General features: G+C 43.3%; 3 protein-coding genes across 3 annotated transcripts; all 3 read left to right on the top strand.

The window, feature by feature from the left end:
• The first annotated feature begins 7,147 nt into the window (after nucleotides 1-7,147).
• Nucleotides 7,148-8,730, top strand: LOC134286882 (uncharacterized). Its single transcript, XM_062848578.1, has 3 exons — nucleotides 7,148-8,351; nucleotides 8,411-8,517; nucleotides 8,578-8,730. Exons 1-3 carry the CDS (start codon nucleotides 7,148-7,150, stop codon nucleotides 8,728-8,730), a joined length of 1,464 nt encoding a protein of 487 aa, XP_062704562.1.
• A 29-nt stretch (nucleotides 8,731-8,759) lies between these two features.
• On the top strand, nucleotides 8,760-9,137 carry LOC134286881 (uncharacterized). The gene has a single exon (XM_062848576.1). The coding sequence runs from the start codon at nucleotides 8,760-8,762 to the stop codon at nucleotides 9,135-9,137; it is 378 nt and encodes a 125-aa protein (XP_062704560.1).
• Nucleotides 9,138-9,686: 549 nt separating this feature from the next.
• LOC134286880 (uncharacterized) lies at nucleotides 9,687-11,372 on the top strand. Its single transcript, XM_062848575.1, has one exon. The coding sequence runs from the start codon at nucleotides 9,687-9,689 to the stop codon at nucleotides 11,370-11,372; it is 1,686 nt and encodes a 561-aa protein (XP_062704559.1).
• The last annotated feature ends 663 nt before the right edge of the window (nucleotides 11,373-12,035 follow it).

Genomic DNA, 12,035 nt, shown 5'->3' with positions numbered 1-12,035 from the left:
GAAAGCATTTTCAAAGGAATTCGTGAGGGAATTTCTGAAGAAATATCTAGAAGAATTTATGAAGACATCGGAGGACGAATTTTTGAAATAAACCCAGGGAGTAGTCCCAATATCACAGAGATTTTTGTTTTGCAAATATGAGGGCGCAAAAATTATCAATTATCAAATAGGCGATTTTCTTATATTCAGGAGAAGCAATTTCCAATATCATAAAGAATATACTTTAACGTATGGAGGCACAAAAGTTGTAATATTTATTCACATCAATAATAATCAAAGTGTGCGAGGGCGTAGAATAGTTTGAAAAATCATTTTATTAAATTCAAGAACGCGGAATAAAATGTTTCTTCATACTGGAAAAAAAGATTTTTCTTACAATATGGGCAAAATAAAGCAAAATATTTTGAAAAAATGACCGTGCAACTTTTCCTAAATTTATAAGGGCGCTCAAAATTTCGAGAAAATTAACAGCTCTTCCAAAATCACAAAGGATTTTTTTTTCTTTCCCCAATGGGGGCGCAAAAAATATCAAAAAGGAAATTTTTCTCATGTGGACACAGAATTATCAATCAAATAGGCGATTATCTAGCAGCAACAAGAAGGGAAGAAACATTCATTAAAAAAGTATAGGCGGCTTTCTAACATTAAATAGGAAGTAGGTAAGGTATAGTGATAATATTGATAATGATAAATGGAGAAGTTGCTCCACAAAGGCTTTTTATGTTTATAAGAGAACAAACGAAATATATCTTGAGTTAAATTATGTTTGGACGACAGGATTGGTTAACTTTTTACAAGAAGCATATTTTCATTCTTGACTATTTTTTTATTTTTCTTAAGAGCTGGTTACTCAGTGATTAGCTTGGTGTAAACTCTATGACACCACTGGTAATGCAAACCATGTTTGTTTCTTATATACTAAATTGTGTACATCAGGGGTATCCGGATTATTTTAGAATTGGAATCTCCGCCCAAAAATAGTCGAAATCCAAAATTTTATATTTTTCGGAGTCTGGGAAGTATTTTTAAAATGCATTTAACGTTTGTGTGGAGAAAATTTTTTGTTCGGGCTGAACTGTCATTTTATTGATTGAACTGTCATTCTATCCACAGAAATTAATATTGTTTTGTTAATTTAACCATCAAAACAAAGGTATTGGAACTCAATAAAATTACGTTATACTCAGAAAAATGAGCTCTTTCGATATGGCAATATAGAAAATAGCAATATGTTATTCACTAAACAACCCAATTGCCAGTTGCATATTGAAATATGAAATCTTCTGAATGCACTGATATGAAACATTGTTGAATATAATAAAAAAATATTTTAGTGACGCGATCGAAAATAACATTAATTTGGAAAGTTTCGAAACTTGGTTTAATATCAACAAATGCCAGTCTATTAAAACGCAAAAATATGATTTTGCAAAATGTTTACTGTTTGCGCAAAATAGTCTATGAAACTTTTGATCAACATCACACAGATATTAATTTTTGGATATGTAAAAAAAAACTATTCGGAATGTTAAACGTCTTAAGTAAGCGCCGCCATGATGCGATAGTATTTAAAAAGCACAATTTGTACCAACTAATGACTATGACCAACATTGTGCCACCGCCAAATTATGAACCGAATTCCTTTGCACACTAATGTGTAAAGTGTCGAAAATAAATTACTTAACTAACTAACTTTCCCATGATTTAAGCTCTTTTAATATGACTCTTGCCGCCAAATTACTATAACACTGGATACGCCAAATAATCGCTGCCCCCCCATTATCAGGATCCTAGCTCCGCTACTGGGGGGAATTCCATCAGGACCAGGACCTTTTGAGGCATCTAAATCTTTAAGAGCCCGTAAAATATTGGACATCGTCCTGATGATGGGTGACAACAAACCCGAAACCGGTCGTTAAAAAAAGGTAAATTTATATCCTTTTTTCGTTATTTGTAAGAACAAAAAGTGTTATGTCCTGTTTCCACGTCGTGTCGTGTGATTGCCCGTAAAATATCCTGCACCTGAAGGTAGTTCACATCCACATCACTTGGAAATTCTGGACAAAAATTGAAGAATTCACGGTCACGATCATCTTCAGAAAACGTTGTATAGATTTCTTGGAAAAAAGATTGCAATTTTTTTCTGAGTTAACCCCAACAGTTCCATCCAGTTATGCATCTTAACTGCAGGAAAATTAACTGACTTTAATTGGGTTTTGACGTAATTAAAGAAGTTCTTTGGACAGGACTTAATTTCTAGCTCTGTTTTTTGAATTGTATTCATCATGTACGTTTCAATTGAACGCATATGTCCAAATAATTTGCTAAGCTTTCATCGCTATTATTTTTCTTGTTAATCTTATGAGCCTTCTGTTTGCGGTTGCCTTGAAATTTTCGCATTTTTTCCTGCCGCACCCTGTATTCCTGGAAGAATTCCTGGAGGAGTCCCTGAATGAATTAATAGAGGAAGCTGTTAAGGAATTCCCGGAAGAATCCCTGGAAAAAAATCCAGGAACAATTCCTGAAGAAATTCCTGAAAGAATTTCTGAACGAATCGCTGGAGTAATACCTGAATCAATTCTGGAAAAATTCCTGGAGATACTCCTGAAGGAATATCTGGGGTGATTCCTGGAGAAATTCTTGATGGAATTCCTGGAGGAGTCCCTGGATAAATCCCTGGATGAAATTCTGAAGGATTGCCTGGAAGAACTTCAGAAAGAAGTATTTTCCTGGAGGAACACCTGCAATAACTCCTGGATAAATTCCGCGAAGAATTCCTGGAAGAATTTATGATGGAATCCCTGGAGGAATCTCAGGCAAGGATGTGAACACTCACTTGCAAAGAGTTACACTCACTTGCTATTTTTTCAGTTCAGAAACATGTAATCTAGGAAAGCTGTATGAACAACTTCTGCCTTGTAGTTTTGTCTAAAAGCTAGCCGAGTTAAATAAGGGTTCTCACGCGCATACCGAAGTCGTGAGGGAGCTGCAAAGGCTACTGTCCACAAGGTGAATGTAAATTACACTCACCTCGTGAAGAGTCGCTTATACAGCTCTGTCATGACTTTGTACTCTTTGCGGCAAACTTTTAGATAAAACCACCCATACATCGATTCTTGATTGCACGCTTCTGAGCTGAGAAAATAGCAAGTGAGTATTCCATCCCTGCTAAGGAGGAATTCATGCAGGAATCCCAGGACGAATTATTCAATAAACTCAGGGAGGCATTCCTGGGGGAATTTCTGAAGGAATCCCTGGAGAATTTCCTGGAGAAATTCTTGGAGAAATTGTCATTTTGAAAAAATAACCTGAATCAATTACTGGAGACATTTCTGAAGGCATTCCTGGAGGAGTCCTTGAATGATATCCTGGAGGAATGCCTGGAGGAATCTCAGGAATCGTTATATAATATCTGGACGAACTCCTGGATAAATTCCTGGAGAAATCTCTAGTGAAATTTCTTGACACATCTCTAAAGGATTCCCTGGAAGAATCCATAGAGGAATTCCTGAAGCAATCCAAGTAGCAATTTCTGATGGAATTCCAGGGGTAGTTTCTGAAAAAAAACAGGAGGAAGTACTGAAGAAATTGCTTAAATTCCTGAGGAAATCCTGAAGGAAACCTTCAAAGAGTATGTTCACGCGCAACGTGAAATTTGTACCAGTCTAACTGCTCGAAACGATATTCTCTAGTGCACTCGTTCTACCGTACAGTTTTTATAGGTCCGTCGCAGCATCCGACGATGCTGCCGATAGTGATCCGATCGTAGGTAGATTTACTGTCCACTCATCTTCCCGCTTTACGACAAAAAGACGAAGTGTAGATCAGATTTGATAGTTTAGTTATCTTTCGCACGCGCAATAAACCACATCACCCGAACCTAGTGTACAAAGTGATTCTACGGAGTAATAAAGTTGTGTCGTTCCTCAAACTCCAATCAAGGGCACTGATTCCCCAATTCGAAAACCCTGATCGCGGCAACATAAAAATCTGGTCCTTCGAGCCGGATCAAGGACTGTCGGGAACAGTGTTCGCGATTCGCGGTCATTTCGGAGTGATTTTCGTGTGAAAAAAAGTGCAAACGGACATTAGTGAAAGTGATCAAAAGACTCAAGTGACACGGACACTAGTGACGAAGATAACGTGATCAACGGTCACGAAAGAAAGTGGATCGAGAAAAGAACTTCTAACTAAAAACGAACTGTGAGCTGAAAAATTATCGAACATTCATGCGTGAAGTGCGGTTTCGGCGATAATTAGCAATAAAAGTGATAGTGAAAACCACATTTGACCCACGCGGGAACAACGTTGGATGCTGCCGTCACCATCGAGAAGCGTCGGTCTATTGTGCTATTCATCACCCCGTCCCATTGTTGTCGTTGCTGTGGCTTGGGTATCGAAAAGTGGCGTGGCTTGGGTTCTCTCTCTACCCCAACGGAGACTGTAAGTACACTTGCATGTGCATGTGACCCGAGTGGCAAGATATACCAAAAGTAAGATCAGTTCGCTGACTTACTAATTTTTTCGCAATTTTGCATGACTCGAGTGGTTTCGGACGTGAGCATTTTTTGGAATTTTGGGTGATATTTGGCATTGTGAAGGCACGTGTGTGGAAACGCGGTTCACTTCGATTGTTCTAGTGCTGCTTTGTTCTATTAAAAAATGGCTTCGGAACTCAAAAAGCTTACCAAGCAGGAGCGATTTTGCGTGGATTCTCTCAACAATCTTGCTAAGAATATTGGGAAATATGAGGATTCAGATCTCGCTGCGCTTGAAGGTTGGCAGGAATATTTAGAGGAAATTTATGGCGAGTTTAAACGAGTCAGGTTAGAGTTGGAGTTGTCCGAAGATTTTCGTAAAGCACTAGAGCAATCAATGCAATTGGAAGAAGGTTCATCTGAACAGTTGGATCTTACAATTAAGGCCACACGTGCTGAAGTCGAGCTCACGTATTTGAAGATCAAAGGGTTTCTGAAATCAAAGCTACAAAAACCAAGTACGTCAAACACTATTGCTACCCAACAAATTGTACAACCAGTGAACACCCAAGCAACCAAAAGTTCGAATTCCACTTGAAGAACGAACTCAGAAGTTCAAATTTGGTTCAATTTCGGTTTCGTTGAACTTGATTCTCCAAAAAGTTATAAGTGTATTGTTTATGAACTTGGAAGTACATATACAAGCTTTTGACTTCTCTTCAAAACGACATTGAAATCGAAAAAAGGTTCAGAAAAAAACTTACTTTGAACTTTAGGGCAGAGTTCAATCAAATTTTAACCGAACTCATGTTGAACGTTTGCGTGCCACTAAAGTTTAAATACAGTTCAAATGGACATATACCAACAACTTGAAATGTTCCGCTACGAACTTGTTTTGAACTTTTTTTGAACTTACTACTCAAAGTTCTGATAAATATTAACCGTACCAAAAGTGAACTTTACATGAACTTCGGAAACATGAAGTTCGGATAAATATTAACCGTACCAAAAGTGAACTTCACATGAACTTCGGAGACAGCGGAGCTTGGGAGAAGTTCACATTCAATTAAATCACTCGGCAATCGAGCTCAGCAGCCACAGCTTGTGTTAATTTCACAAGTACACTTTGTTTCACTATTATATTTCAACGTACTTACTTGAAATCCACGCAAAGAATCCGTATTGTGTGGCTCAAAGGCTGCCCTCTCAGCGAGCAACAGCTCCACCCAGTGTTCCGCCGGAAGTTTTTTCGGCTACGGCAAAAGTCTTGCAGTTTTGCCAGATGTTTTCCATCCCGTCTCACTTGTCGCGCTAGCGCACCGGTGTTCGACGCAATCGTTCAGTGACTACTTATAATCTTTTAAGAATTACCGACACTGGCACTAATTTATTGCTTTGCACTTGCCTAAACTGTGGACCAAAACAAACTGAAAATGTCAAACTGTGTAAGTTCACAAAAAGTTCCACGTAAACTTCTTCCGAACTTTCGGCTTCAAAAAGTTTGTCTCGCAGAGTATTTCAAGTTCAGAGAAAGTTCACACGCGAACCTGATTGAGCACTAATAAATGATATCAGCACATGGAGTAAAATCCCTCAATGCTTAACAATCCAAACATGGAGTAGTGGTAAGGCGTCGGCTTTCAACGAGGAGAACCCGAGTTCAAGTCTCAGTAAGTAAAAAAACATCAAAAATGTATTTCAAGATATTAGTCAATAAGGATTCCACACATGCTAATGTCTCTCAATCAAAAATTACTTTTGAGGACTAAGCGCCTTTTTTTCATTTTACGGAAGCTTATTTTTAAGCTGAATAGCGTGCCTTTCAGCGGCACAAGTGTACTTTTTATGAACTGAAGTTCGGTTAACTACTTAAAAAGTGAGCTGTATAGAACGCTATTCATCTACCTTCGAATAGCTGATTAAGCCCAAACATGCTGTTTTATCCGAACTTTTGGTTGCTTGGGCAGTGTCCAGTCTAGAGTTAGGCTGCCGGAAATAAAACTTCCACATTTCGATGGATCCATTCGGGATTGGCCTACATTCCGGGACACTTTCAAATCGCTGATTGATTCTACTCCTCAGCTCAGCAATGTAGACAAATTTTCTTACTTAGTCTCGTCCCTTTCGAAAGAAGCAAAACGTGTAATCGAAGTTATTGAGGTTACATCAGCAAACTATTGTGTAGCGTGGGAACTATTAGAAAAGAGGTACGAGAACAAATACCTCATTGTTAAAGCGTACATCGAAGCGCTTTTCAATGTCGAGCCTATGAAAAGAGAGTGCTATGACTCTCTCAACAAGCTCATCGATGAATACGAACGTAACCTTCGAATGCTCGAGAAGGTTGGTGAGCACCCGGAGGACTGGAGCACACTTCTCGTTTTCATGCTCAGTTCAAGGCTTGACATCGCTACCATGCGTCACTGGGAGACGCATAGAAGATCCACTAATGTTGCTACGTACAAAGAACTGATCGATTTCTTGAGAAGTCACAGTTTGATCCTGCAATCTGTAGCTGCTTCGAAGCCTCGATCTAGTGAACCTACCCGTACAACTTCCTCAACTCGTAACGCCTCCTCTAAACTAACCTCGGTGCATTCCGCCATATCGTCGTCGCAGAAATTCTGCGTTTTCTGCAAGCAATCCTCTCATTCGCCCTTCCCCGGAAGATGACCGCTACCGAGCGGTTCGAAGCAACCAAGAAGAATTCGCTGTGCATCAACTGCCTTTCCCCTTCCCATCAAATGAAGAACTGTTCGAGTGGAGCCTGTCGAGTGTGCAACCAAAAACATCATACGATGCTGCATCAACGAACCAACCAGCCCTCTACTAGCCAACAAACCCAAACCCAACCATCGAAGTCGTCGTCGTCGCCTGGTTCGCAGTCATCCTTTTCGCCGTCCGCTCAAACAAACCACTCGCAGTCCTCTCATGCAAGCAAGCCCTCAACTTCGTCTATTGAGAATCAAGCCCCCACAATCTCTGCCCTTTCGACCCAATACGCCTCATCGTCGCTCACCAAACAACATCATCGTGTTCCTTCAACGGTGCTGCTGTCAACAGCTCTGGTCAAAGTCTTTGATCCATCGGGACAATCCTTGTGGGCCAGAGCTCTGCTGGACTCCGGATCCCAGCTGAATTTCGTATCGGAGCAACTCGTCCAGAAGCTGAAGCTGAAACGATCCAAAGATTTTCTTCCTATCAGCGGTGTTGGATTGTCGTCTACCTCTTCAAAATATTCGGTCGTCGCTCGCATCCAATCCCACCACGCAGATTTCGAGACTACTTGGAGATTCCATGTCCTTCCGAGGATTACAATGGAGTTACCAACACAAGCAGTGGATGTATCCAGCCTTCAGTTACCTTCGGACATTGTTCTTGCTGACCCTTCGTTTGGTGAACCAGGTCCAATCGACCTTATCTTCGGCGCAGAGAATTTCTTTGATTTGATGCGAGAAGGTCAAGTCAAAACTGGTCCCTATCAACCCAGCCTACAAAAAAAGGCACTAGGATGGGTAGTATCAGGGAAGGTCCAGTCAGGAATCGTACAATCTTCGGTCGTCAACCTTGCCTATTCCACTCCAACCCTCGAAGAACAACTAGCTCGATTTTGGGAGATCGAGTCTTGCCAATCTAGTAGCACTTTGTCGTTGGAAGAGGCAGCCTGTGAGGAGCACTTTGCCAAAACAACTACCCAGGATTCAATTGGACGATTCGTCGTTGCTCTTCCAAAACGTGAGACAGCCTTTGCAAAACTTGGCAGTTCAAAGGTCGTTGCTACTCGTCGGTTCCTGTCCCTTGAACGTCAGCTCAACGCTGATCCTCAACTGAAGCAAGCATACACAGCGTTCATCAACGAGTATGCGGAGCTCGGTCACATGAAGCTAGTGGACAATCTAGAAACGCAGCTACCAACCTACTTTCTACCACAGCATTGCAATGTGTCGTCAGACCAGACAGCATTACCACAAAGCTGAGAGTGGTCTTCGACGCATCTTGTGCTACTGATACAGGAGTGTCGCTAAATGACGCTCTCATGGTTGGTCCACAAGTGCAAGACGATCTTGTCGCTATTATCTTGCGCTTTCGCATTCCACAGTTTGCCATCATCTCCGACATCGAGAAGATGTATAGGCAAATTGGAATGAACCCGAACGATCAGATGCTTCAACTGATCCTTTGGAGAGATTCTCCTTCGGAACCAAATGTCTGCAAACACTCGCTGAAATCGGATCGACAAGCCATCCTGTAGCAGCCGCTATCGTGGGCAAGGATTTCTATATGGATGATCTGCTCACTGGTGTCAACAGTATCGAAGAAGGTCAGGAACTTGTACAGCAGCTACTCCAGTTGATGAATTCGGCTGGACTACAACTTCGCAAGTGGGCATCCAATTGTCCTCAGATTCTTGAAGTCGTTCCTGAACACTTAAGGGATGAGCGTACACTTCTCGATCTCGAAGCAGCTTCTCCGGTTAAAACTCTCGGTCTGCAATGGAACACTCGCACGGACGAATTCTGCTTTGAGGTGCCGAAGCACAGTGACGTTTACCCTATAACCAAACGTATCGTTCTTTCGGATATCGCTCGGCTCTTCGATCCACTGGGACTTGTTGGCCCAGTGGTGGTACAAGCGAAGCTGTTTATGCAACAATTGTGAAGAGAAGGAAAAACATGGGATGATGAACTCAGTGACTCTGCTCAACAACTCTGGGCAGAATTTCGACGAAACCTGCAGAACATAGCGAACTTAAGCGTTCCGCGGTGGGTACTTGCCACTCCAAGTGTAGTTTCCGTTGAACTACATGGGTTTTGTGACGCTTCAACCCGTGCCTATGGTGCCTGCATCTACGTAAGGACAGTTTCATCGAACGGAGATATCTTCGCAAACCTGCTCACTGCAAAATCCAAGGTGGCTCCACTTGGAAACTCGAAACGAAACCCAACTGTATCTCTGCCGCGTCTAGAACTCTCTGGCGCGCTTCTACTAAGCCACCTCTTCGAAAAGGTCGAATCCAGCATCAGTCTCCATGCCAGGAGTTTCTTCTGGACGGATTCAACGATAGTCTACCATTGGCTATCCTCTAACCCTTCTCGTTGGAAAACGTTCGTGGCAAACCGGGTGTCAGAGATCCAACGAATCACTGCCAAAGGAATCTGGGCACACGTGCCTGGTCTAGAAAACCCAGCGGACGTCATTTCAAGAGGAATGCCTCCAAACGAACTAAAAGATTTCACCCCTTGGTGGAATGGACCCGACTGGCTTCGACAACCCTCTCGTTTCTGGCCATCGCTTACTGCTCCTGTTCACGAAGAATTCCCGCCTGACCAGCTCGAAGAACGTATCGTAGCACTGCCAGCACAAATCATCCCACCAAACGAATTGTTTTCGCTGTATTCATCGTTCACGAAGTTGGTACGCATCGTGGCTATCATTCTTCGGTTTCGCCACAATTCAAATCCTCAGAATCGCCACGAGAAACGAACGGGGTTCCTATCTACAGTCGAACTAGTTCAAAGTACAGAACAGCTAGTGAAGATCGCTCAAGAAGAAAGGTTTCCTCATGATATCGCGGATGTGCTTCGCGATGGGCAGGTCAAAAGGAATTCTCGGTTGAAAATGCTTCTTCCACACCTGGCGAACGGCATATTGCGTGTCGGTGGCCGGCTGAGGAACGCTCCAGTGACGTACAACCAACGACATCCTATGATTCTGCCGGACAAACATCCACTGACCGACCTGATCTTGAAGTTCTACCACCTCAACAACCTCCACGCTGGACCCCAGCTGATAACAGCTGCAGTTAGGGAGCGATTCTGGCCACTTCGTATCCGCGACCAAGCGCGACAAGTGGTACATTCGTGTCTAAGATGTTTCCGCTGCAAACCTGACGTCATGGAACAGCTCATGGGCGAGCTACCAACAGAACGAGTTACGCCTACGCTACCATTCCTTCGTTCTGGAGTGGACTACTGTGGACCCTTCTTCTATCGTACAAGCAGAAAAGGGGCTCCTACCAAGTGTTACGTCGCCATTTTCGTCTGCATGGTGACAAAAGCTGTTCATGTCGAATGTGTAGCCGATTTGTCCACAAGTTCTTTCATCGCCGCACTGAGACGTTTCGTTGCGCGGCGAGGGAAGCCACAACTAATCGAGTGCGATAACGCGCTAAATTTCAGAGGTGCCAAGCGTGAGCTGGACGAGCTCGTCCGTCTCTTTGGCACTCAACAACACCAGCATCTCGTAACCAGTAGCTGTGCTGAAGATGGTATCTCGTTCAAGTTCATACCACCGAGATCTCCAAATTTCGGTGGGCTTTGGGAGGCCGCTGTCAAATCTCTCAAGAAGCATCTTCGCAGCACTCTACTGAACACTATTCTATCGCTGGATGAATTTCTAACTCTCCTCACACAAATTGAAGCCTGTCTCAATTCTCGTCCACTGACCCAGCTGACTGCAGATCCAAACGACCTCGAGGTGCTCACGCCAGGGCATTTTCTGGTCCATCGTCCACTCATCGCAATACCCGAGCCCAGCCTGGCTGATGTTCCGATGAATAGGCTCGACCGGTATCAGCAGACCCAGGAATACGTTCGTCGGATATGGAAGCAGTGGCAGTCCGAATACCTTTCTGGACTGCAACCTCGAACTCGTTGGACTCAACAACGGGACAACATCAAAGTGGGTACAATGGTCTTGCTGAAGGACGACAACCTTCCACCAATGAAGTGGAGACTGGGACGAGTGACGCAGGTGTTCAGAGGAGACGACAACTTCGTTCGAGTGGTGGCAGTTCGGACAAAGGACGGCGAGTTCCGGCGTGCCATATGCGTAAACCCGAAGGAAATTAGAACTTTTCCGGCGTGCCATATGCGTAAACCCGAAGGAAATTAGAACTTTTCCGACAATCGCAGTGTCTAACTCTGCGCAACGCTGGGGGGTCGAAAGACCTCCCATCCATGTAAGTCTTTGTATTTTATTGAATTTCTAAAAAGCTAATGGAATGTTTCATCCCCCATATCCGCCTGCGATGACGACGTCTGCAATCACTACGAGTTTCGACCTACGGCTGTCCAATGTTCTGATGCTGTATCCGATCGCATTCACTCTATGTCGGAGAGACGAGTGGTTCTGCAACAGGAGAAGCTAGGATCAAAGGATGCAAGGTTCGACTCGTGCTTGGACTCAACTCTAAACCGAAGGATGTCTCGTCACACTCAACCAGTGGTCCAATTCGTCTCCGAAGGAAGGTCATTCTACGATGCACAAGTACGCTCAGTAGCTTGGTGCCAACGGTCATCGTCCGTTTATCGGACCCGCGGAGGCCGGTAGCCTCCAACCCAGTTAAGTGTTGTTTTTGTTCTCAAATATTGTTGAAAAAGCCGCCTATGTTTTGTTCCAGAGAATGACCAGCCAGCGAGGGTGTCGACGAGAACCATCCACCCGTACAAGATCACGTGAGACGAAGAGACGACTCCTGCACCATCAAACAACTGCAAGCCAAGCACGGTCGAGGTCACTAAGTGTTTCCGACAACGCACATGGCCATCGACGAAG

This window comes from Aedes albopictus, chromosome 2 (assembly GCF_035046485.1).
Source record: "Aedes albopictus strain Foshan chromosome 2, AalbF5, whole genome shotgun sequence".
NCBI lineage: Eukaryota > Metazoa > Arthropoda > Insecta > Diptera > Culicidae > Aedes > Aedes albopictus.
The sequence above is the reverse complement of the archived record's forward strand: the minus strand, read 5'-3'. Positions and strand labels throughout refer to the sequence as shown.

Coding starts and splice junctions, on each gene's coding strand:
- LOC134286882 (XM_062848578.1), top strand. CDS start 7,148: ATGACCGCTACCGAGCGGTTCGAAGCAACCAAGAAGAATTCGCTGTGC. Junction 8,352..8,410: donor CAACGAGTATGCGGAGCTCG/GTCACATGAAGC, acceptor TTTCTACCACAG/CATTGCAATGTGTCGTCAGA. Junction 8,518..8,577: donor CGCTAAATGACGCTCTCATG/GTTGGTCCACAA, acceptor CGCATTCCACAG/TTTGCCATCATCTCCGACAT.
- LOC134286881 (XM_062848576.1), top strand. CDS start 8,760: ATGGATGATCTGCTCACTGGTGTCAACAGTATCGAAGAAGGTCAGGAA.
- LOC134286880 (XM_062848575.1), top strand. CDS start 9,687: ATGCCTCCAAACGAACTAAAAGATTTCACCCCTTGGTGGAATGGACCC.